At 34.6% G+C, this 27,966-nt stretch overlaps 1 protein-coding gene across 1 annotated transcript in view; it reads left to right on the top strand.

Moving 5' to 3' along the window:
- The window catches only part of LOC133337461 (membralin), a 43,245-nt gene extending 18,323 nt beyond the window's left edge, over positions 1-24,922 (top strand). Inside the window, exons 11-14 of the mRNA XM_061545680.1 lie at positions 13,083-13,182; positions 22,262-23,068; positions 24,714-24,765; positions 24,816-24,922. Of these exons, the coding sequence (XP_061401664.1) occupies positions 13,083-13,182; positions 22,262-23,068; positions 24,714-24,765; positions 24,816-24,922 (1,066 nt within the window). The remainder of the gene's footprint in view (positions 1-13,082; positions 13,183-22,261; positions 23,069-24,713; positions 24,766-24,815) is intronic.
- The last annotated feature ends 3,044 nt before the right edge of the window (positions 24,923-27,966 follow it).

Genomic DNA, 27,966 nt, shown 5'->3' with positions numbered 1-27,966 from the left:
ATTTGGCATAGAGTACTGAATTAGGTGCAGAACGATGTATGCCAAGTTTCGAGAAAATCGGTTCAGATTTAGATATAGCTCCCATATATAGGTTCGTCCGATTTAAGGTAAATGGGGCACCAAAGTCCTTCTATATCCTTCGATTTGCACGAAATTTTGCATAGAGTACTGAATTAGGTCCAGAATGATGTGTGCCAAGTTTCGAGAAAATCGGTTCAGATTTAGATATAGCTCCCATATATAGTTTCGTCCGATTTCATGTATATGGTGCACCAAAGTCCCTATATATCCTTCGATTTGCACGAAATTTGGCATAACGTACTGAAATGAGCCTAGAGAGATGTCTGCCAAGTTTTGAGAAAATCGGTCCAGAATTCTATATAGCTCCCATATATAGTTTCGTCCGATTTCATGTAAATGGTGCCCCAAAGTCCCAATATATCTTTCGATTTGCACGAAATTTGGCATAACGTAATGAATTAAGCCTAGAGTGATGTCTGCCAAGTTTCGAGAAAATCGGTCCAGATTTCTATATAGCTCCCATATATAGTTTCGTCCGATTATGTAAATGGTGGACCAAAGTCCCTATATATCCTTCGATTTGCACGAAATTTGGCATAACGTACTGAAATGAGCCTAGAGAGATGTCTGCCAAGTTTCGAGAAAATCGGTCCAGATTTAGATATAGCTCCCATATATAGTTTCGTCCGATTTCATGTAAATGGTGGACCAAAGTCCCTATATATCCTTCGATTTGCACGAAATTTGGCATAACGTACTGAAATGAGCCTAGAGAGATGTCTGCCAAGTTTCGAGAAAATCGGTCTAGATTTCTATATAGCTCCCATATATAGTTTCGTCCGATTTCATGTAAATGGTGCCCCAAAGTCGCAATATATCTTTCGATTTGCACGAAATTTGGCATAACGTACTGAATTGAGCCTAGAGTGATGTCTGCCTTCTTTCGTGAAAATCGGTCCACATATAGATATAGCTCCCTTTTATTATAGATTGATTTTAAGTATATAACGTATCCTTCGATTTGCACGAAATTTGGCATGGTGCCCAAAGTCGGTATATGGTGCCCCAAAGTCGCAATATATCTTTCGATTTGCACGAAATTTGGCATAACGTACTGAATTGAGCCTAGAGTGATGTCTGCCTTGTTTCGTGAAAATCGGTCCAGATATAGATATAGCTCTATTTTATTATAGATTGATTTTAAGTAATTGACGCACCAAGGAACCAATAGCTTGATAGGAACAAAACGTTCTGAAATTACTATAACCTAACCTGTGACATGTTTGTTTGAAATCGCTTAATATTTGGATAGAGCTTCCATATATATTTTCGCCAGATTTCAAGTAAATTGGGCATCAAACTCCTCATGTAGTCAGATTGACATACATTTTTGCACAACTTACAAAATTGAGCATAGAATTACGTATTTGCGTTTTCTAGAAGTACAGACATAGCCCAACGGATGAAATGTTTATATTTGTTTGAAGTCGATTTACATACTTTATGAATAGATCTAGGAAGATTCACATTTAGATAAATATCACATTTTATTTCAACCAATTTCATGTTAATAGTCCTGTTTAATATACCCATAGTGGTGAAGGGTATCATATAGTCGGCCCCGTCCGACTTTACTACTTTCCTTACTGGTTTTTTATTGGACTCCTCTTTGATAGACTAGTTTCTTTCCTTCTCATATTACTCGGTATCCGTTACAAGGGTGAGGATGATGACGGTTTCGGGATGGTGTCCTATTTTCTTGCAGGTCTTTCTTTGTGTTTTTTATGTTTTTCTAGTATTGCCAACTTTTTCTCCCAGTTCCTACTTTTTTTTGTAACCACTTGTCTTCAGGGTCTTTATTCCGAAGTTTGTTATTTGTCGTCCACCACCGTCGTCATCGTCGTCGTCGTTTTATACAAATCGTGGTGTTACGTTCGTTTATTTAATCATTACTTCGTCCTTCCGCTTTTGACCATGAGGGAGATAGAAGATCTATGTTACGAGTAGTGTAGAGCAGTAGTACCTTACAATTCCAAACACTTGACTTAATATTGGCAAGTGCTTGGAGTTGTGCAATGGAATAGAATTGTAGTATCCTTAGTCGTTGCCTTTGGGGAGCTAAAGCTTTTATAACCAATGAAACCGACACTAAGTTAATTTGCAAAATAAATTATATAACAAAAAACTAAAGACAACATCAACAACAAGTGGGTAAATGGTTTGGTTTGTTGTTGGCCAGGTTTTTGAGGTAGTTTTGATAAAAAGTTTATTTAAATTTTTCGAATAAAAACTAATTTTTCAATTGAAAAATGGATGAGGTATCCGATTAAAACGAATGAAATTTGATAGTCAATAACCATTTGGAAAGTAAATGGTTATGTAGCCCAAGGCCTCTACAGATGAGCTGATGATCAGAGATTAATTACAGAGGAGTCACGGGTCAGATATTCTTGGTGGCCTAGCTTAATACCATTGAAACATTAAAGAAAATCTGGAGACCAGGGTATTTTCATTGACGATAAGGTCAGAAAGTCCATATAGACCAGATGGAGGCCTAATTTCCAGGCCTTGAATATACATTTTCCGACATGAGATGAAGTCCAATGACTCTTTGTTGACGAATTAATAGCCAGAGATTTATGTTCTACTGGATATCCATTTTTAGGCGTGGATTTTTTAAAGAATATTTTTTCAAGGCCTACCCTAGGCGTGGATTTTTTAAAGAATATTTTTTCAAGGCCTACCCTAGGCGTGGATTTTTTAAAGAATATTTTTTCAAGGCCTACCCTAGGCGTGGATTTTTTAAAGAATATTTTTTCAAGGCCTACCCTAGGCGTGGATTTTTTAAAGAATATTTTTTCAAGGCCTACCCTAGGCGTGGATTTTTTAAAGAGTATTTTTTCAAGGCCTACCCTAGGCGTGGATTTTTTAAAGAATATTTTTTCAAGGCCTACCCTAGGCGTGGATTTTTTAAAGAATATTTTTTCAAGGCCTACCCTAGGCGTGGATTTTTTAAAGAATATTTTTTCAAGGCCTACCCTAGGCGTGGATTTTTTAAAGAATATTTTTTCAAGGCCTACCCTAGGCGTGGATTTTTTAAAGAATATTTTTTCAAGGCCTACCCTAGGCGTGGATTTTTAAAGAATATTTTTTAAAGGCCTACCCAAGGCGTGGATTTTTTAAAGAATATTTTTTCAAGGCCTACCCTAGGCGTGGATTTTTTAAAGAATATTTTTTCAAGGCCTACCCTAGGCGTGGATTTTTTAAAGAATATTTTTTCAAGGCCTACCCTAGGCGTGGATTTTATAAAGAATATTTTTTCAAGGCCTACCCTAGGCGTGGATTTTTTAAAGAGTAGTTTTTCAAGGCCTATCCAAGGCGTGGATTTTTAACGAGTATTTTTTCAAGGCCTACCCAAGGCGTGGATTTATTAAAGAATATTTTTTCAAGGCCTACCCAAGGCCTATCCAAGAATATTTTATTAAAGAATATTTTTTTAAGGGTCCGTCCATACAAGGCGTGGATTTATTAAAGAATATTTTTTCAAGGCCTACCCAAGGCGTGGATTTATTAAAGAATATTTTTTCAAGGCCTACCCAAGGCGTGGATTTATTAAAGAATATTTTTTCAAGGCCTACCCAAGGCGTGGATTTATTAAAGGCGTGGATTTATTATTTTTTTCAAGGCCTACCCAAGGCGTGGATTTATTAAAGAATATTTTTTCAAGGCCTACCCAAGGCGTGGATTTATTAAAGAATATTTTTTCAAGGCCTACCCAAGGCGTGGATTTATTAAAGAATATTTTTTCAAGGCCTACCCAAGGCGTGGATTTATTAAAGAATATTTTTTCAAGGCCTACCCAAGGCGTGGATTTATTAAAGAATATTTTTTCAAGGCCTACCCAAGGCGTGGATTTATTAAAGAATATTTTTTCAAGGCCTAAATGAGGCGTGGATTTATTAAAGAATATTTTTTCAAGGCCTACCCAAGGCGTGGATTTATTAAAGAATATTTTTTCAAGGCCTACCCAAGGCGTGGATTTATTAAAGAATATTTTTTCAAGGCCTACCCAAGGCGTGGATTTATTAAAGAATATTTTTTCAAGGCCTACCCAAGGCGTGGATTTATTAAAGAATATTTTTTCAAGGCCTACCCAAGGCGTGGATTTATTAAAGAATATTTTTTCAAGGCCTACCCAAGGCGTGGATTTATTAAAGAATATTTTTTCAAGGCCTAGAAGGCGTGGATTTTTTAAAGAATATTTTTTCAAGGCCTACCCAAGGCGTGGATTTATTAAAGAATATTTTTTCAAGGCCTACCCAAGGCGTGGATTTATTAAAGAATATTTTTTCAAGGCCTACCCAAGGCCTACCCCTATCCAAGGCGTGGATTTTTAAAGAATATTTTTTCAAGGCCTACCCAAGGCGTGGATTTATTAAAGAATATTTTTTCAAGGCCTACCCAAGGCGTGGATTTATTAAAGAATATTTTTTCAAGGCCTACCCAAGGCGTGGATTTATTAAAGAATATTTTTTTCAAGGCCTACCCAAGGCGTGGATTTATTAAAGAATATTTTTTCAAGGCCTACCCAAGGCGTGGATTTATTAAAGAATATTTTTTCAAGGCCTACCCAAGGCGTGGATTTTTTAAAGAATATTTTTTCAAGGCCTACCCAAGGCGTGGATTTATTAAAGAATATTTTTTCAAGGCCTACCCAAGGCGTGGATTTTTTAAAGAATATTTTTTCAAGGCCTACCCAAGGCGTGGATTTTTTAAAGAGTAGTTTTTCAATGCCTACCCAAGGCGTGGATTTTTTAAATAGTAGTTTTTCAATGCCTACCCAAGGCGTGGATTTTTTAAATAGTAGTTTTTCAATGCCTACCCAAGGCGTGGATTTTTTAAATAGTAGTTTTTCAATGCCTACCCAAGGCGTGGATTTTTTAAATAGTAGTTTTTCAAGGCCTAAATGTGGTGTTCTAAGGCATTAAAAGTTAATTTTGTTAAAAACCTGCAGAACATTTCTAAAAAGTTCTAAATCTCCGTGTTTATCAATTCTTGGAGAGCAATGCTTTTAAGGATGTTAGTTTACAATGAAACCTGTTTTGTTTTGAGCCACCACCTCCTACACAGAAATTAAATAGATTTTTTTCTAATCCCCTTCAAATTTATCATGATGTTCTTCTTTCTTCCGAAAATAAACGCCTCCACACAAACCTTTTTTTCACAGTTCATAAAGAAACATTTTAACAGTTCATAAAAAAACAATCCTTTTTTGTTTAAATTTCCAACAAATTCTTGTAAGTGGACGACGGAGGACGTACTAAGCAAATTGACATTTACAATTGAAAAACATTTCCGATTTACATATTTATGGGTGGGAATATCAACAGAATCCTATTCTATTTTTTTTTGTTTGTCGTCTCATGGGAACCATTTATCTTGGTGACCAGATGTGTAGCCTCCACGACGGTCAGAAACATCTTGCTTGCTTGCTGCCTGTGTGTGTGTGCCAAAGGATATTCTTTATCAGAAGATGATGTTGTTCCATTCCATTCCAACCACCCACCCTGCAGATGAAAATATTTCATTTCAATTTTCTAATTACATTGACAGTCATTTTGTATTTTGTTTTCTGCTTAAGCGAATTCTCTTGGAGCATTCAGTTTGGTGTGGTTGTTGCTGTTGTTGTTCGCACTCCTTCGAATCCATTACCATGAATCCTTCTTCTATGTTCTCCTACTTTCTTTCGTTGTTGTTACAAAAAAACCTAATGTTGCGTAAAAACAAAATGACAGCTGCAGCAGCAGAGCAAACATTGACATAGACGACAAAACATAAAAATGTCAATGAATGTCGTCGTCGTTGTTGTTGCTGATGTTGGTGTTCGTCGTGTGTCATCATCAACATCGTTCGCTTTGTCGTACTCCATAACTTACTTAGTGACAAAGACAAGTGTTTCTATTCAACAGTGGTTTCATGGGCTTCTAGCAACGAGAACTCTTCATGAAAAGTTTCAAGTTCCTCTGGAGGGTCTGGAAACCATACGAGGCCTCAGCGTGGACTTATTTTTATGGAAGGCTTCTGGAGGGTCTTCTGTCCATAGAAGGTCTGTACAGATCTATCAATAGAATATCTCTTCTGTCTGTATTTTTTTTTAAATCCTTGCCTTATTAGAGTCCTGGAAAAATATTTAAATTCACGCTTTGTTTGGGTCCTTCAAAAATATTTTATTTCTTTAAAAAATCTACACCTTTAAAAAAATTACTGAACCACTGTGCCAGCCTTGGTGGTATTGGTTACAAATCTCAGAAGCAATCTTATTCAACTACATTTAGATGTAAGTGTATAATATAATGACAGCCAGCCAAAAGGATGTGGTTGAGAAGGATTTATGATGTGTAAATGTTTTTCACATCCCATTATGCTCAACTATCAGCCAAACGATTTTCCAGGCATCCATCCAGTCAGCCAACCCAGCAGCTTTTGCTCCTTTTTAGCTGATGAGGAGTGACGTGTGTGTGATTTTTTCCCTCCCCCCAACTCGTACAGATTGAAATAAATTCAAGTCGAATTTGAATAATCAAAATATTCGACACATTCTTTTAGCAGTTTCCTTTACACGTCGAAGTGCTTCGTTTCGTTATGGATGAATGAATGAATAACTGGATTTGAAGGAATCATCATCATGGTATACTAGCCAAAAAAAGCGCCACAAAAAGTAATTGATAAATACTTAGCATATGGTCAATGGCCAAGGGAATAGAAGGATAAATGAGACGGATATAGGCATATGGGGATATTCAAATTAGTAGATGGACCGTGGGAGGAGATAAATTAAGATAAGCAGTAGGGATGGAAGAGTTATCAAGGAATTTAATCATTTTGAAGGACTTTCAGTAATTTTTAAAGGATATATTTTCAAAGGCCAAAACAGGTGTGGATTTTTTAGAAAATATATTTTGAATCCTTGACTAGGCCTGGTTTTATTAAAGAATATTTTTTTAGGCCAACCAAACGCGTGGATTTATTAAAGAATATTTGTTCAAGGTCTATCAAAGACGTAGATTTATTAAAAAAAATATTTTTTCAAGGGGTACCAAAGGCCTACCATAGGCGTGGATTTATTAAAGAATATTTTTTCAAAGCTTACCAGAGGCGTGGATTTATTAGAGAATATTTTTCTAGGCCTACTAGAGGCGTGGATTTATTAAAGAATATTTTCCAAGATCCACCAGAGGCGTGGATTTATTAAAGAATATTTTTCCAACGTCCACCAGAGGCGTGGATTTATTAAAGAATATTTTTCCAAGGTCCACCAGAGGCGTGGATTTATTAAAGAATATTTTTCCTAGGCCACCAGAGGCGTGGATTTATTAAAGAATATTTTTCCTAGGCCTACCAGAGGCGTGGATTTATTAAAGAATATTTTTCCTAGGCCTACCAGAGGCGTGGATTTATTAAAGAATATTTTTCCTAGGCCTACCAGAGGCGTGGATTTATTAAAGAATATTTTTCCTAGGCCTACCAGAGGCGTGGATTTATTAAAGAATATTTTTCCTAGGCCTACCAGAGGCGTGGATTTATTAAAGAATATTTTTCCTAGGCCTACCAGAGGCGTGGATTTATTAAAGAATATTTTTCCTAGGCCTACCAGAGGCGTGGATTTATTAAAGAATATTTTTCCTAGGCCTACCAGAGGCGTGGATTTATTGAAGAATATTTTTCCTAGGCCTACCAGAGGCGTGGATTTATTAAAGAATATTTTTCCTAGGCCTACCAGAGGCGTGGATTTATTAAAGAATATTTTTCCTAGGCCTACCAGAGGCGTGGATTGATTGAAGAATTTTTCGTGGGCCTACCAGGCCTACCAGAGGCGTGGATTTATTAAAGAATATTTTTCCTAGGCCTACCAGAGGCGTGGATTTATTAAAGAATATTTTTCCTAGGCCTACCAGAGGCGTGGATTTATTAAAGAATATTTTTCCTAGGCCTACCAGAGGCGTGGATTGATTGAAGAATTTTTCGTGGGCCTACCAGGCCTACCAGAGGCGTGGATTTATTAAAGAATATTTTTCCTAGGCCTACCAGAGGCGTGGATTTATTAAAGAATATTTTTCCTAGGCCTACCAGAGGCGTGGATTTATTAAAGAATATTTTTCCTAGGCCTACCAGAGGCGTGGATTTATTAAAAAATATTTTTCCTAGGCCTACCAGAGGCGTGGATTTATTAAAGAATATTTTTCCTAGGCCTACCAGAGGCGTGGATTTATTAAAAAATATTTTTTTTAAGGCCTAGAATTCATTAAAGAATATTTTTTTAAGGCCTAGAATAGGCTTGGATTCATACAAGAATATTTTTTGGAGGCCTAGAATAGATGTGGATTCATACAAGAATATTTTTCCTAGGCCTACCAGAGGCGTGGATTTATTAAAAAATATTTTTTTAAGGCCTAGAATTCATTAAAGAATATTTGTTAAGGCCTAGAATAGGCTTGGATTCATACAAGAATATTTTTTGGAGGCCTAGAATAGGCGTGGATTCATAAAAGTATATTTTTGGAGACCTAGAATAGGCGTGGATTCACAAAAAAAAAAAAAAAAAAAAAAAAAATTGGAGGCCTAGAATAGGCGTGGATTCATTTAAAATATTTTCTCACAATGAATCTCCCATATATGCGATATCCCCATGTATAATTAAAACCTTTTAATAATTACATTGACGAACCACTAAAATGAAGATAATTCCGCATGTAGCTGTATCTGGTGGCTGAACCCCGCAACCCGTCAGCTTTCAAATGAAATCATCAAGAACTTTTCGTCATCATCAACCGCATTTGTCTTTGACTGCAACGCACACACACACGCACAGACACAATATAATGACAACAACAATAGCTGCAAATTACCATTGTCAATACGATGATGGGGGGTAGGTGGTATCAAAAGGAGGACCACCTCCCTCCTTACATGCCAAAAAGCCACTTATTACACCAATCAAGTGTAATTAGTTAACACCGTATGTTGCTGTTGCTTCCATATCCATGACATATGGAGGATGATTATGTATCTGATGATAATGATGATGAGGATGCGGTTGCGGACGGAAGCTTCTTAAACGAACAATAAGATACTGAAAATGCATTCACCAACACACACACATACATCGTCACCACCATTTGTAAACCCCATTTTCGAATATAATTAACACTATTGGATTCATGGGTATTATTATGAAAATTACAACACCTACAATGAGAGGAGGGGAGGGAGGCATACGAAGCCAGCGATGTGGTGGCTGATGAATACTCAGAAAGAAAATTTGAGAAAAATAAAAGACATATATATGGTATTCAATACACAAAGTACCATTGAGAGTTTTCGGTCTATGACAAAGGTTCTCAGAACATAAAAGATCTTCATAATGACAACCTTTAAAACAACTTCTCATCAAGTTTTCTATCTATCTGCGGATCACTTTTTAAATGTTTTATAGGAATTCATTGACTTTTAAATCTGTGGCATATTTTTATATCACCTATAATATAGTGCTTTTATTATTCCCAACCTATGGAAGTTGCTGCAGGATGTTAATGAATTTTCCTTTCAAGGAAAAACTAAATCCATCATCCATGTGTTATTGAAACTAATCAACAAACCATCCATTGCTATTGTGCGGAATTTGTCATTTCATATTACATGTATGGGTGTGGATGACATGTGTGTGTGTTCTCTACACACACAAACAGGTGTGTAAATCTATATAACATATGTATCCGCATTATATGTCCACGGACATTACAATGAATTTGTCATTTCATTCCCATGAAATAACAATAAAAATGAGGGAGTGGAATTGGCGTTGGTATTAGATGGCTGTCTAATCGCATGACAAGGATTGCAGGAGAAAATAGAAATTTTGTTTTTGCAAATTTGATTTTTGATATTGGCTATATATGAGATTGACAACTCGTTGGATGGATTCGATGGTGGTGATGACGATATGACATTTGTTTTGCCAATATATATATATATATATATATGTGTGTGTGTGGGCTGAGAATATATATTTAATTTTGTTGAAAATACAAAAATATTACGAAAAATTTATAGAAATCAAAATCGAACGCCAAAATATTGTTATTTAAGGAAGCTTTTTAACTTTTAGTTCCCTGGCAATATCTTTGAGTTTCCGATGCCCAAATTCCAACGAGATTTTAGTTTTTTTACACTCAATAAAGTATTTTTTAAGTGTTGGGGTATATGCCCCGCTGTTGCCGGTATGTCCTGCTACATCAATACATACATGAAAATTACACTAAGTAAAGGCCTAAAATGTATTTTTTAGACGTTAGAAGCCTTTTAACGCCTTTTTAGGAAATAGAAGACTTTAAATGCCTTAAAATGCATTTTAGTTCATAGAAGCCTTTATAGGTCTTAAAATTCACTTTAACATGATAGAAGCCTTTGAAGGCCTTTTTAGACGATAGAAGCCTTTAAAGTTACCATAATTGTGTTCCATTACATTTAATATTCCTTTAGGAGCACATGGTATTTAAAATAGCGGATATTACTTCTCGCATCCCTCATAGGCTCAAAAAAAAAAAACGTTTTCTTCATAGAGATTGAGATTTGTATTTAAAATGTGAACAGAACCCTAAAATTTCCTGAGAAAGTGAACAATTAAAAATATTGAACTTTCAAGAGGTTTAGACTTCCGCGAGGTTTATATATAAATAGCAGATTTTCAAGTGGCCCTTCAATAGATAGCAGTGCTCCAAAATGTCTTCAATAAATAGTAAGCCTTCCTGATAGTACACCTTATTTGGTTGGTCCCTCAAAAAGGTCTTGTTTTGGTCCCTGAAAAAAATATTGTTTTAAAAATCCACGCCTCTTTTTTCGTACTTTAAAATATATTCTTTAAGAATCCAGTCGGGCGGGGCCGACTCTCTATTTAATATAATACCCTCTGCCAAATTTCGTAATAATATAATACCTATATCAAAAACAGAATAGATTTCAACAAACCTTATCATTTGGTGTATCATTCACCAAAAATCGAACGAAACTATATATGAGAGCTATATCTAAATCTATATTTGGAAGCTATATATAAATCTGAACCGATTTTAACAAAACTTCGCAGACATCAATCTTGACCTAATTCAGTACACTGTGCAAAATTTCGTCTCAATGGGACAAATATTAGGAATTTGGTGTATCATTCACAAAGATCGGACGAAAATATATATGGGAGCTATACCTAAATCTGAACCGATTATAACAAAACTTCGCAGACATTAGTCTGGACCCTAGTCAGTACTCTGTGCAAGAGTGTAAATCGACTCAGAAAGTGATTCTATACATATTCTACTAAAAAGGAACCATGGGTCTATCTCGATTACTTTTGCCTGTTACAAACATATGCACAAAGACATAATACCATGTACCGCAGTGTGGTGAGGGGTATAAAAATCCACGCCTGTTGTTAGTCTGTGAAAAAATATTCTTTAAAAATCCATGCTTGATTTTAGTCCTCGAAATCCATTCCATTCAAAAAAAATGTTTATATATAAATCGCAGTATAGTCCCCTACTTCGCCAATGTTTTCCCAACTGGTTCAAATATGAGGTTCCTACCTCGGCTACAGTTCCTTAACTCACCTATGGGTCCCTAGTTCACCAATGACTCCCAAGCCCACTAATGTTTTCATAGTTCTCCTATTACGCTCCAGCTTAACAATGGTTTCCTAGATCACAAATGGATTTTGAGAATGCCAATGGCTCCTTGGCTCACCTATGGCCCATAGTTCTACTTAAAGTGGCCGTAATTTTAAATTTCGGATTTTCAGAGTCTAAAAGACCTCCTAACTGAAAAATTGTATTTTCTGTCCTATGTTGAAGTTGTTTAAACTCCCAATAGGTTTTAAATTAAAGACGAACTTAACATCGTTTTTATTTGTAGTTTATTTTTCTTCTATTTTTATTCGAAATAAATTTAATATGGTGTAACATAGTCCTGGATGCTGTTGTTACACTGCAAATTCTGTCAATATAGGTGTAACATATATATGTGTATTGTATTTTTGTAAAATTCATTGGTTGCTTTCCTCCCTCCTTCTTTCCGCCCTCCTTCCTTCCTTGCTTTTTTATTTGATTTCAATATGTACAATTTAATTCCAGGAATTGCTTGTGGCTTTGTTTATATAATTCTCTTGTTCCAAATATTTATATGTTTCCAGAGTGTGTGTGGATGTGTATGTGTGTGTTTAAATGTCATACATGTATGAGGAAAAAATGTGTTGTGTGCGTTTTTCCCTCTGTGGTTTAATGGAACAAAGTTGACTATTACTGCTTTTGAAATACTTTAGAGACTGCTTCACCTTTGGGGAAATGGACTTTTTAATGCAAATCTACTTAATTATGTTCTGAAGGGAACAAAATACAGTTATATAATGGGTTCATATTTTAAATCGAGTGGATCCATGATTTGGGCAAAGACTCCTTAATAACTTCCAATTTAATCTATTTTTATTTTTACCCAATATTAAATTCCGATTGTTTTATTTTTAATAAATAAAAATTGTTTTTTTTTCAACATTTTCCTATCGAAAAATAATGTCCGTAATTAGCATCAGCCGTCCTTCTTTTTTGACCTTATTCCCAGGCAATTTATACCGTATTAACAAACAATATATTTTTAATTTACTGTAGCATATTTTCCTTTTCATATTCTCTGAGGTCCTTTAAACGCATCACGCTGTTGTTGTTAATAAGCTGTGGAATTTCTGCTGTTGTTCGGCGAAAAATATGAAATGCCAAAAATAAATGCACAATTGTTAATATAGTTTTTAATATCGAAGACTTATTAACAGAAAAATATGTCAGGCATAATTATTCGATATTTGTTTTTTATCGATGTACCGTCACTGAGAAGATATTGCTCAAAATGTCAATGTGATTAAGTGGGAAGGAAATTGTTATTCAACAGGAATAGGAAATGTCAATTTATATCTTCCAACCTTAATTATAATTCTAATTATACGTTTCCTCTTATCTTTACAGATTCTTCTACTTATATCATTTTGCCTTCTATGCGTATCACTATCGTTTTAGTGGACAAAATCGCAGTTTGGCATTGGTCTCATCGTGGTTGTTTATACAGGTAAGAATTTTTTTCAATATATTATTGCCTAAAAGGAACTGTTGCTGTTGTTTTTTTTTTTTTTGCCATCCTATGATCTAAAACCACTGCTAAAGGGTTGCATGTCCCAAGTAATTCCAAATTTAAGATATATGCACTTTTACCAACGGGGTATCGTTTACAATGTTCTCAAATATTGCGAAATTTTGCGGAGACTCGAGAGGTAGCTCTGCAAAAAGTCAGACGCTACGGCTTTACTTACTGGTTTAAATATTGAAATATGATTCCATCAGAAGTACATAGGCGTATACGTTGTGACACCATGTATACGCAACAATGTACCTAAAACAAGTGAAGGAAATCAGAATAAAAATGTGATTATAGCAAGGCTTCAATTTTGTTTTAGAAATATTTTTCAACGACAATTACACTGTGCAGCACAAAAATTTTTGGACCAATCGGGATTTTATCTGAAGTACATAGGCGTATACGTTGTGACACCTTGTATACGCACCAATGCACCTAAGAGAAGTGAAGGAAATCAGAATAAAAAAGTGATTATAGCAAGACTTCAATTCTTTTTTAGAATTTTTTCAATGACGATTATACTCTTTAGCACTAGTAATCCAATCGGGATCGCAAAAATTTGAAAGCTTATGATTGTAGAAGAAAACCCCTAGCTGCGTTTTTAATGATCAGCTAAGTTTGTATACCCTCCACCATAGTATGGAGGATGTATTAATTTTGTCATACCGTTTGTAACACATCGAAATATTCATTTTCCACCCTATAAAGTATATATATATATATATATATATTCTTGATCAGGGTAAAATTCTAAGACGATCTAGCCATTTCCGTCCGTCCGTCTGTAGTAATCACGCTGTTTTCTGAAGGAATTGAGATAGGGTGCTGAAATTTTACATAGGGTTGTCTTTTGTCTGCAGGCAGGTCAAGTTCGAAGATGGGATATTTCGGTCCACGTTTAGGCATAGCTCCCATATAAGGGTACCCCCAATTTTTCGGTATTTTGGGGTTCTTGACCGAGTTTTTCAACCGAATTCGGGTAGCTCCCATATAAGGGTATCCCCAATATTCGGTATTTTGGGGTTCTTGAGCGCGTTTTTCAACCGAATTCGCTGCAATTTGGTATTTTGTAGTCGTATATGGTAACAAATCTCCCTAACAAAAATTATTTATATTCGCCCCCTTTTTGGGGTAGTCCCCATATAACTCCCTTTTTATTTTTATTAAAATAGTTATCTAATTTTTTCCGCGTTTTGGGTTTGGTTATAAGAGTCTGTCGTAATCATTTAACCTGCGGAGGATATCGAGATAAAGCTAGAATGTAAGGTTCGGTAATGAGCTATACATGAACTATAACCCGCATTTAGGCCTAGCCTGGACCGATAGTCCACATCTTCGTACCTGAACTAAGTTTGGAAGAAATAATAAGATAGGCACAGGTTGGATGAAATCAAAATTTTCTTGAACATGGTTTACATACGTCGGTATAGGTCCACTTTTTGGTATTTTCCCTACATTTTCATTTCATGTACCTGTCAGTATATCTATGGTGGAGGGTTTCCAAAGTTCACTTGTTTTTCTTTAAACCCGGTTTTAATATTGTCGGTGGATTTTCAAATAAAATGTACGATTATCTTGTAAACCTCTCGAAATATTGATTTTCACTCTTCAGGAATGTTTCAACCTAAAATAAGAGTTACAAATGGTGTTTTGAGATAAAATAAAAAAAAAAAAAAAAAAACATCATCATCATACTCAAAAAAATCATAAATTTTCGAAGTTTTTTTTAATGATACTTTGCACTTGGTTTAGATCTTGTAATTTATTCGACCAACAATATACGACAGGAAGATAGTCAAAGGAAAAACAAACAACTATTCTTAAAACCCCGTTTGGTTTGGATGATTTTTTTCACATGTTTAGCGTCTCAGAAAGTCAAAGTCTCAACAGCTAGAGTTTTTCTTTCAGATTTTGGCGGTCCTGATTGGTTCAAGATTTTTAAGTTGAAAAAAGTATCGCATTGTTATAGGAGTGCAGTTTTTTTCATCTTAAAAATATATTTCATTTGACCGTTAAAATAGGTTTTTATCAGCAACACGTAGGCGTATACATTGTGACAACACGCATACGCTTCAATGTACCCAATATGTGTTATGGATAACATGATAAAAATGTGATTGTAGCGTAGAGGCATCGCTCGTCGGTATAATTTCTGTACAAAACAATTTCTTCGAAATTAAAAGAAAATTATAGGTGTGGATTTTTTTTTTTAATATTTTTTTCGAGGCCAATTTTAGAGTTGAATTCTATGACGAGGTCAATTATAGGCTTGGATTTTTTACGAGGTCAATTATATGCTTGGTTTTTTTTTTAATATATTTTCGAAGTCAATTATAACCGACCATATTTTAAAAAATTATGTTTATAACCTACACAACTATGTTGTCAGGGTATTATAGCTTTGTGCAGCCCCAAAAGTTTTTAACGCCGCGAAATATTGTCCTAGACCCAATTTACCGATCGTCATATCTCGACTAGCTGAGTCGATCTAGACATGTGTGTCTGTCCGTCCATTATAATTTGTAAACGCGATACAGGCCACAGTCATGAACCAATCTTCACGAAATTTTGCTTGCAGGATGGGTTCTGCCCAATGAAGACCTCTATTTTTGGTAAATATCGGTTAATATTTAGGGGATGAAATGGACCAAATACTTAATTTTTGTCGGGTTTTCTGCTCGCTCCAGAGGCCGCAGTTATGTTCCGAACATCGTGACATTTTACATGGAGAAGGGGATCGGGCCAAAGAATAAGCATGCCTTTTTTGATAAGGATCGGTCAATATTAAGCGGGCCAAATGGACCCTGACTTTTGTGTGAAAAATTACAAAATTTTTATTCTGGGGCGTATATACTTGCTCCTGAAGGATAGTATATCCAAGAAGTTGATAGTATATCCAAGAGGAGTTGTTGTCCTTCAAATTGATAGCAATTATATATACAGTCATATTTGGGAGTTATACGAAATTAGGTAAAGGTGACTATGTGCATAGTATTACTATTACTCCATTAGAGGACGGAAGTGTCACGCTGATCGCTTTGAAATTGTACATGAAGTTCCGATTATGGTCAAGGACGACGCCTATAGTTTTCGGTGAAGTTAAGATTTCATTCAGGGGTGCAATAAACCGAAAACAATAACTTTGTCAGATTCTCTAGTCGCTCTAGGCGCAATTATTATATGCAAAACATCACATATTCTACAAGGTGATGGCGATCTGACCAAATACTTAGAGCGGCTGTTTAGATGTTGATCGGTCACCAATGACCAATTTTTTATTTTATGGCGTAAAAATTCACTTCAAGAAAAAATTTTTGGAAAATATGGCAGGTTTAGAAAGTGGAGTTGTTGATCTATAATCGGTAAAAGGGTGCACGAAATATTGCCCAGGCTCAAAAAATATAGAACGGCAGAAAGTTTGCTCTTCGTGGTAGTTGTGTAGGGTATCATATGGTCGACCCTGTCCGACTATACTTCTCCGCTCACTGGTTTCGAGGGTTGAATTCTTTGAAAATACTTTTACAATTTTGCTTTTTAAAAATATATTTGCAAATTCAATTTTTATTTTACTTTTAAAATATTTTTTCCATGTCATTTATAGATCTGGCTTTTTTAAGTTAATTTTTTTTTTTAATATTTAAAATATTTATTTCTTAGTATTGAAATATTTTTTTCTCACAAATACGTTGGCGTATACGTTGTGACAACACGTATACGCATCAATATTGCCAAGAACATAAATGAAGGAAATCCAAAAGAAAAAAAAATGCAATTCAAATCGTCGAAGGCATGAGGTTTTCTTGGTCCTTGATTTTTTTATTTTTGAGAACAATTATAGGAGAGGACTTTTTTAAAGGGTTCATATAATTCTTGGATTTTTTTGATAGTGGCAATAATAGTTGTGAATCATTTAAAAAATATATTTCAAAGGACCATACAAGCCCTGGATCTTTTAATGATCTATTTTCGAGCAAAATTTTAGGTTTGGAGTATTGCGAGATTTTTTAACTTTATTTAGATTAGTGATCGAAGGAAGGACGAAAATATTTTACAAAAAAATACACTTTAAGTAAATATGTCATACAAATATGAATATAGGTTGCTTGAAGAACTTCGCTGTCCGCATTTCTACAATACGCCATCCCTTTACTTCAAATAGTTCCCGCACACAGATATCCTTGGATGCGAACGAAGGAGACAATGTACTGTATGTATTTTGCGTCATTTTTTGTGTACACAATGACACATTTACACGAAACGCTTACACGTATCATACAAATGTATCTTCTCTCGGTTACAACATCACTGCACAACAACATTTATTTGACACGTGTATTGTTGGGTGATGAGTAGCGGCAAATGACGAGGATTCCGTATCACAAGCAGCGAATAACAACAGCGACAACGATAACGAATTGCAAAGGCCCAACAGTACACGTGAAAATACAAGAGATGTGGATGGATATGATGTGTTGGAGGATGTGCTATTTTTTTTACTCTATTTATTTGTTTGTTTTATTTGGAACTAAGGCGGCGGCAGGTATCACAAGGACATCTCCGAACAAATATATAACTCAAAAGGCAAACAAGTGGAAGATGAGAAAAAAACAACTCAGCATCAATAATAATTAATAATCTGCCATAATTGGGTCGACATTAATTATACCATACACGACAGGGCTCATTGCCAACTGACGAAGAAGAACTGTTAGAGAATTTTGAATTTGTGGGGGTGCTGAATTTACAAATTGTACACTTAGTTATTTTTTTTTGTAAAAAAGGTAACTCCAAGGTGACAACAACAATAAAACAATTCAATTCACATAATACAATGAACGAAAAAAACAAAACATTATTCAAAACAATTTTGAATATGGTGAAACCTTACACGAGATGTAAAAGAAAGGCCGAATAACAAAAAAATTTATTCGTGGAAATTCAGAGGAGAAATTGCGAATTTAAAATAAAATAAAATGAGACTGCCTTTCGCAGTATTATTTTTATCCTTAAAAATGTTTCACTATAATATTTATTTAAATAGGTTTTTATTAGAACTACGTGGGCGTATACGTTGTTACAACATCTATACGCATCAATGTACCCATGATTAGTGAAGGATATCTGAATAAAAATGTGATTATACCGATACATTCGGGTATGTTCTGGAACTCACGGCGTGTTCTTTTCACTTTACACATACACTTCACCTCAGAAGCTACCTCCTGTTCTGCTTCTCACGTGAATTGAAATTTTGAACTGCGACAAAAATAAACGTCGACATGGTACTTTGCAGAAATAGTGTTGCCATTCAATATAAACTGTATTCGTTTTTAACATTGTTTCTGTAATTTTTTAGTAATTTCGTTAATTTTAACGACAATTTTATTATTATTTTTTAATATTTTTTTATTCGCAACATAAAATATATGTATGAAACCTCTGTAATAACATTAATTTCTTGATTGATTTAAGGGGAACATTTGGTAACCCTATCTTTTTCGGCCTTACTTCAAATCAGTTGTTTGTGTCAAGCAAGAAATTCAATTGAAGAAAATTTAAGACAAACCTTAGTATCTATTTAAAATTTGTTGTTAATGGTGTTTCATGTTCATTTTGTGATTTTAAACAAATTATACGCAATAATAACAAATCAATCTATCATAATGTGCGTTTTTTATTTCAAAAAAGATTTTCTTTTATATGAAAAAACAGGAATACACCCGACTCTCACTATGGAAATGTAAGTGTAAAGAATACACCTCAAATGGGTGTAAAGTGTGTTACAGAACACCTCGGCGTGTGTTCGATACACTTCTGCCGTTGAAGTGAATGCCAGAACATGCCCGATTAACTCGTGGATGTCAATTAGAAGTTTTTAAAGATATTATAGGCGGAGATTTTTTTAAATATATTTCTGAGAACACTTATAGGGTAGATATTAAAAACAAATTATTAGAGGTGTGGGGTTTTATTTAAAAATAACTTTTTGGAGACGTGAATTATTTAAAAATATTTTTTTTAATTTTTTCCACGACCTTTAAGGTGTGGATTGTTTTAAAATCATTTTTTGGAAGGTGTGTATTATTTTAAAATTTTCTTCGAGGCCCTTTATAGGCGAGGATTATTTTACAATCATTTTTGGAGGCGTGAATTATTTTTGTTTTCTATAGAAAAAATTCGCATACCCTCAGGTCGTACTTTTTTTCTATAGGAAAAATCCCAGACTCATAAGTCGGACTTTTTTCGATAGAATAAATTTCGCTGAAACTCAATCGGAGTTTTTCTATAGAAAATAAGTCAGACTTTTTATCGAAAAAAGAACAGAACACAAGGATGGATTTTTTTCTACTAAAAAAAATTAAATGAAAATGAAGTCTGGTATTTGCAGACCCCCAAAGTACCATAGGGACCACAAACACTTCTCCTGAAAACCTCATCAGCTCTATAAACTCTATAATCAACCCATCTAAAAAAGGCTTCCTTCGGCTCGCTTTAGAGGCTCCCTTCAGGTCGCCTATAAATACTTCCTTCAAGTCACCTATAAAGGCTCACTTCTGCTCGCACATTAAGGCTACCTCGTGCTCGCATATAGAGGCTCCCTTCACCACGCTTATAGAGACTACCTTCAGCTCGCCACTCGCCTATAAATGCTCCCTCAATTCACCTATAAAGGCTCACTTCAGCTCGCATATTAAGGCTACTTGAGCTCGTATATAGAGGCTCCCTCCAGATCGCATATAGAGGCTACCTTCACCACGCCTATAGAGCTTCCTTTCAGCTCGCCTATAAAGGCTCCCTTCATCAAGTCAATAAAGGATCCCTTTAGCTCGCCAAAATGTTTGGTCCAATAAAACTTCCATTCAAATCGCAAAAAATTTTTGGTTTTTATCTATCCCGCTTTAAATACCTGCCTGTCTTCTCAATATTGACAAACATAATTCAATATAATAATAATTTTGAGTCATATTATACGATTTAAAATAAAAACATCGAATCTTCTTTTCTTCGAAGACAAAAAGTCTTCAATCTTCTAAAAATATTTTTTCGGGGCAATTTTTAGCCCTGGATTTTTTTTAATTATTTGTTCGAGAACAGTTATCGACGTAAATTACAAAAAAATAAAATTTCAGCTTGTGTATATCGTTCGTTTACTTTCCTCTGCTTCCTTCAATTCACCTATAAAGGCTCACTTCAGCTTTCATATTAAGGCTACCTCGAGCTCGCATATAGAGGCTCCCTTCACCACGCTTATAGATGCTCTTTAGCTCGTCTATAAAGACTCCCTTTAGCTCGTCTATAAAGACTCCCTTTAGCTCGTCTATAAAGACTCCCTTCAGCTCGTCTATAAAGGCTCCCTTCAGCTCTCCAAAATGTGTGGTCCAATAAAACTTCCATTCAAATCGCAAAAAATACTATTTTTGGTTTTTATATATCCCGATGTAAATAAATACCTGCCTGTCGTCTCAATATTAAATATATATGTATAAAAAATATAATAATAATTTTGAGTCCTATTATACGATTTAAAAAAAATCGAATTTTCTTTCTTTCGAAGGCAAAAAGTCGTTAATCTTCTAAAAATATTTTTCGGACAATTTTTAGCTTTGGATTTTTTAAAAAATATTTGTTCGAGAACAGTTATCGACGTGAATTAAAAAACAAAAAATAAAATTTCAGCTTGTGTATCATATATTTTTCGTTTACTTTCCTCTGTATGTCACTGCGTATACATGCTGTCACTATGTATACGTCACAATGCCGCTCAAACAATATACATTCTATGAAAAGTATTATTTTCGATTTATTTTCGTTAAATTATTGCTCTGTTCCAGAACCTGCTAGAATGTACAATTTTTTACTACGATAACAATTTTTCCTTTATGATATCGGAAAAAATAGTAAAAATTGGTAGATTCTTGCATTACGGGAACAGACCATATGTTTCCTTCAATATGGATATCATGTAAATATGTCACTATGTGCATCACATCATATTGGAATAAATTTTGTTTTTCCAATACAAAAAAAAATATATACATACATATATATTTTTGCCTGATTATAATTTTGACAATGTTTCTGGATAGGTGATATTTTTTTCTCTTTGTATCGATTTGTTTGTGTAGATTGAATGTTGTTGTGACATGTCATTGTTGTTGTGGTTGTCAGCGATGAATTCATAAAGTTATGACGTTTTCGTGTTTCAATCGAAACCAAATAAAATTTAATTGCATGTAAAATAATGCCATCGTGATTGATGTTGCTCTGATAAGATGGAAGACTCTGTCGATTTTCTAAAAAAATAAACGTTCTATAGAATATCCTCTTGGTTTTCTGTAAAGAAAAATTCCTTAAGGTCTTCCATAAGGGGGCTTCTATAAGACTATCCTTTCTGGTCTGCATTTAAAATATGCCTCATAAATATTTTTAAAATAGTCATGCCTTGTATTGGTCCTTTAAAAAATATTTTAAATATCCCAGAAAAATATTTTTTAAAAATCCATGCTTGTAATAGATTTTTTTTTATAATTGTTCCCACAATTATTTTAAAATGGCTTATAACTTTAATATTTTAAACTCCATTTTGAATTTTTCAATTATGAAACAATTGATTTTATTAAAAAAAAACCCAATCATGTAACACTTTTTTGCTCTGAGCTTAAATTCAATTGCGAATAACTTAATTTAAATAGTTTATATAATACTTTTGCCTGTTTTTTCCCTCCGCTTCGAACTTCATTACATCCATGTGGCATTAGTGGCATATTTTCATATTGTTGTGGGTTTTTTCCTTTTCATGTTTTTTGTTTTCTTTTTTTTTTTTAATAAAAACTGCGACGTTATTCAGCTCAAGGGCTATCCCGATTATTATATTGAATTTCATTAATTATCTGTTTTTGTTGTTATTGTTGCTGATTGTTTTGTTTTTATTTTTTTTCGAAATCTGTTGTTTATGGTAACCGAACAGCTACTCATCATTATCACGATGATTTTTTTTCTACTATCATTCCAGCATTCCATGTTGTATTTCTTCCATCATTACGAGCTGCCGGTAATTATGCAACAGGCCCAAGTACTCATATTAACACGTAATCAAAATAATGGTGGCGGTGGTGCTGGCATTATGCAACAGCAACCGCAACAACAGCAGGGACAACAAATGAATCGACCGGGTGGTGGTGGTGGCGGTGGTGCTGCCGGTGGCCAACCTCAGCAGCAGCAACAACAACAGCCGGGAACCTTTGCGGCAAATCGCATTTTCCGTTTGGTACCATTGCCCCAACAGCAACAACAACAGCAGCAACAACAACCACACCAACTCAATGGTCAAATGCAACCACAACAACTGCCATTTGTTGGTGGTTTGTTACAACACTATGCCGGACAGAATGTTGGCGGTGCCCTTGGTATGATACGCAGTGCCCTGTCGGCTCGTGGCTGGCGCCAGCCACTCGTTCGTGTACGCATACAGACAACAGGTAATTTGCAACGTATCAATTTGGGTTCCATACAAATAAATCCTGAGAATTTGGCACGTGCACCAGCAGGAGCAACAACGCCAACATCAACATCGGAGGTAACATCATCTTCATCCTCATCGACGACATTGTCGTCGTCCTCGCAGGCTGCTACTACTACTACTACAGCCAATGATGCATCACCCACATCAACATCACAACAACAAACCACAACCGCAGATCCAGCTGCGGATAGTAGTGGTGGCAGTAGTTGTAGTTCGTCGTCGCATTTGAATGACAACTCAACAAATAGTATTGTTGTGACTGGTTCAGGTTCGGTAGGTAGCAGTACTGCTCATCCAGTGAGTTGTGAGAGTTTATCAACATCATCACCAACAACAACAACAACTACATCACCGACATCATCATCATCACCGATGTCATCGTCGTCGTTATTAACAACCGCCAATGCTGCGCCATCTGTAAAATCCTCGACAACTATTGCTGAGGATAGCGGATCAGTAGTTCAACAAAACAATGGTAAGTTGATGCGGATTTTGTGTTGAAAGCCACAGCTTTTAGAAATGCGTACAAAAAATATATTCTAGAAATAGTTAATGGATTTTGATTTTCTTTTTGAAAGGTTGACAACAGGTTGCAGCGCGGTATTTTTTTCTTTTGGAACACCATTTCCAGGAGTATAATAATTTTCAGGTTGTGGACACTAGGTTGCAGAGCTTAATCAAGTCTTCTAGAAGAGCTATAAAAGAGCTTTATAAGTTATTTCGGTTAAATCTTCGCCCTACATTAGAAGATCAAGTTTTTATGTCGCATAGAAATGTTATCCACCCCTTAGAACGGCTTTAGAATGTCTTCTATGCCATAGAAAAGCTTTTGAATGACTTCTATTTCGTAGAAGGAATTTAGAAGGCATTCTATCTCATAGAAAAGCTTCAGAAGGTATTCTATCTCACATAAGTTATTCTATATCGTAGAAGGGCTTCTAACTCACAGAGCTTTAGATGGCACTCCTGATTACCGGATTTCTCACAAGGGGACTTTTAGGTGGTCTGAGGAATACCGTCAGAAGTTCTTCTATCTTATCGACCTCTTGTAGAAATTCAGTCGTCTGAAATACCTTCTCACAGAAGACCAGAAGGATATTCCCCGAATATCTCACGTCACATCAGGATTTCCGTATAATACCTCTTTCGACATTGCAACAGCTGTACACAGTTTTCTTTAGCCTACAATAAGCGTGTATTTATTAAAGAATATTTTTTCCAAAAGCATTTATTTTTAAAGAGTATTTGCAAGCCCCTTCCATAGAGGTGGATATATTAAAACATTTTTTTTTAAATGCCCGCAGAAGGCGTGGACAAGAGGTGTGGATTTATTAAAGGATATTTTTTCAATCCTTCCAAAGGCCTGAAAAATCCATGCATTTTCCAAGGCGTAGATTTTTGAAGAATATTTTTCAGGAACCATTACAAGAGGTGTGGATTTTTAAAGAATATTTTTTCAATCCTTTCCAAAGGCCTGGAGGATTTATTGAAGTATATTTCTTCAAGCCCTTCCAAAGGCCTGAAAAATCCATGCATTTTCAAGGCGTAGATTTTTAAAGAATATTTTTCAGGAACCATTACAAGAATATTTTTTCAATACTTTCCAAAGGTCTGGAGGATTTATTGAAATATATTTCTTCAAGCCCTCCCAAAGGCCTGAAAATCCATGCACTTTCCAAGGCGTAGATTTTTAAAGAATATGTTTTCAAGTTTTTTCCAAGCGTGAATTTAGTCAATATATATGCCTTCACAATAAATTGGTTTTTCATTGTTCTTGTTGATGTTATTTCAAAATTCAAAGCATACCTTTAGGCGTATATATCATTTTATTCATATACAATGTTTAATGTTGTATTACCCCTTTGGAAATGGTGTTACGCCATTGAGTTTTATTCCAATTAAGTTATTCCATTAACAATAACCCTATTGGCCTTCATTATAGATTAAAAAGAACTATGTGTTTCCTCAAAGATTAGAATATGAAATTCTAAAGAGTTTTAAGAATTGAATTTTTTTATTTAACTCCTCTGTTTTATCGTTGCAGGAGGTGGTTGCAACGGCAATACTAATGGTATTAATGATATGGTCCAGCTTGAAGATTGCGCTAAGAGCGAAACAATCGTTGATGATGGGACATCAGGTACACTCTAGATATTAGAGCCCGAGCTGGAGATGGAAAAAAATAAGAAACTACGGATTAAGATACATCACCCCCTGAATAGTCAGTCAGGATACAAGAAGCAGAACTATGTTTTATACAAATTTCAAATGAAAACAACAAACAAAAACAAAATAATACAGAAAAATAAATTTTCCTTTGAAAGCGAAGTCGAACAGATGTAGAAAATGAAAATTGATGTGAGAAAAACTATACCATAAGAGAGAAAACATTAATAACAAGAACGTCACATAAATTTGCTCTAATGTGAAATGCATATTATTAAAGAAAAAGAACAGAGCCTAGCCCCGTTTATTTTATTTTTATTTTTTTTAGTTTTTAATTTATTTTGTAGTTTCCCTAACTAAAATGGAATATTCCCCCGCTTACATTTGGCCTTGTATGTATGTATAATTTATATGTTTTTATTTTGCTTTATAATAATAATTAAATAATTATAATTAAAAAATAAACAAAATACCCTTTACATATGTAAATTAACTCGATCTCAAATGACGAGGTAAAAAAAAGAAATGTGTCACGAACGATGATGAAAAAGAAGAAAGAAGTTATTGAATGAAATCCATATGTGTTAAATTTTCAAGATGTTGTTTTATTTTTTTTTCTGATTTATTTATTTGCGGTTGAGAGGGCAGAGGGATCATTATTGTGTTTTTGATACCAAAATAACAACAACAAAAAATTAATAAAATCATACATGAATTAATTATTTAAAAAAAGGTAAAAAAATTGTTATAAATATACTTATATATGTGTGCGTGTGCAGTATGAATCTGGCCCAAGCAGAATACAACATCGATTGACAAAAAAGAAAAATAAAAAATTAAACCAAAAAATAATTGAATGATTTTTACTAAGGGCGTGGTTTACACGAGGCGTGGATTTATTAAAGAATATTTTTTCAGGGTCTACATGAGGCGTGGATTTATGAAAGAATATTTTTTCAAGGGCTACCAAAGGCGTGGATTTATGAAAGAATATTTTTTCGGGGTCTACATGAGGCGTGGATTTATTCTACATGAGGCGTGGATTTATTAAAGAATATTTTTTCAGGGTCTACATGAGGCGTGGATTTATTAAAGAATATTTTTTCAAGGGCTACCAAAGGCGTGGATTTTTGAAAGAATATTTTTTCAAGGGCTACCAAAGGCGTGGATTTATGAAAGAATATTTTTTCGGGGTCTACATGAGGCGTGGATTTATGAAAGAATATTTTTTCAAGGGCTACCAAAGGCGTGGATTTTTGAAAGAATATTTTTTCGGGGTCTACATGAGGCGTGGATTTATGAAAGAATATTTTTTCGGGGTCTACATGAGGCGTGGATTTATGAAAGAATATTTTTCAAGGGCCAACTAAGGCGTGGATTTATAAAAGAATATTTTTCAAGGGCCAACTGAGGCGTGGATTTATGAAAGAATATTTTTTCGGGGTCTACATGAGGCGTGGATTTATGAAAGAATATTTTTCAGTGTCTGTATAAGGCGTGGATTTATAAAAGAATATTTTTTCGGGGTCTACATGAGGCGTGGATTTATGAAAGAATATTTTTTTCGGGGTCTACATGAGGCGTGGATTTATAGAAGAATATTTTTCAGTGTCTGTATAAGGCGTGGATTTATAGAAGAATATTTTCTCGGGGTCTACATGAGGCGTGGATTTATTAAAGAATATTTTTTCAAGGCCTACCAAAGGCGTGGATTTATTAAAGAATATTTTTTCAAGGCCTACCAAAGGCGTGGATTTATTAAAGAATATTTTTTCAAGGCCTACCAAAGGCGTGGATTTTTTAAAGAATATTTTTTCAAGGCCTACCAAAGGCGTGGATTTTTTAAAGAATATTTTTTCAAGGCCTACCAAAGGCGTGGATTTTTTAAAGAATATTTTTTCAAGGCCTACCAAAGGCGTGGATTTTTTAAAGAATATTTTTTCAAGGCCTACCAAAGGCGTGGATTTATTTAAAGAATATTTTTTCAAGGCCTACCAAAGGCGTGGATTTATTAAAGAATATTTTTTCAAGGCCTACCAAAGGCGTGGATTTATTAAAGAATATTTTTTCAAGGCCTACCAAAGGCTTCTCTTTTAGTTGCTTGTTCCGTATTTTTTTTTTATTAATTTCTCATAATTGTAAAGTTTTTGAAAATCAATCTGTAAATTATATATTTCAGATAATCCGCTATACAGTTTCTGTTGCTGTTCTTTTCTTAATGAGCAAAAAAAGACTTGTTGATAATAATAAATACCAAAGCCGTAATTTCAGCAGCTTTTGAGTATCCTCCTTTTTCTCTCTCGATTCCTTTAATAAGGATAATGTATTTTTATGTTGACTTTCTTGTTGTTTTCTTTTATGTTGTTGCTGTTGATATTATTATTGTCAAAGTGTGTGTATTATTATGAAGTGTAACGCTTGTTATTTCGTGCAAAATCCCTACTCTGCCCAAACTCCACTCCATTCCCCCTCCCTTCTACCTTTTACTACTGCATGGTGTTTTATTTCATTATACTCGTTATGGATTGTCGTTATCATCATTCGTTCATTCGAAATGAATATTTATTTTAAGCTAATTAACACAAAACTGTCATAAATGGATGGAAGATATCTTCTGATGCTCTGTTTGTTTGGAATCCATCTCCTGAAATAAAAACAAATAACAACAAAAATCGACAACAACATAGTAATGATGGGATAAGCAGTAGCAGTTGCCAATGTTACTGTTTGTTTGTTGTGTTGTTGTTGCTGGCATTATCCCTATTAAAATGTCATTTTAATTGGTATTTTATTACAATCTCCCATATGGTATGGGGAGGTTGATAATAGGGGCCAGTGAGTTTATTTTCTTAAAGAAAATACAAAAAAAGGATTTTTTAAAGAATATTTTTTTCAAGGCCAACCAAAGGCGTGGATTTATTAAAGAACATTTTTTCAAGACCTACCAAAGGCGTGGATTTATTAAAGAATATTTTTTTAAGACCTGTCTGAGGCGTGGATTTATTAAAGAATATTTTTCAAGGGCCAAC

Source organism: Musca vetustissima, unplaced genomic scaffold (assembly GCF_032173495.1).
Source record: "Musca vetustissima isolate MV318-11 ecotype Yass unplaced genomic scaffold, APGP_CSIRO_Mvet_v1 utg10921, whole genome shotgun sequence".
Classification (NCBI taxonomy): Eukaryota; Metazoa; Arthropoda; class Insecta; order Diptera; family Muscidae; genus Musca; species Musca vetustissima.
Note: the sequence above shows the minus strand (reverse complement) of the source record. Positions and strands in the feature narration are given on the sequence as shown.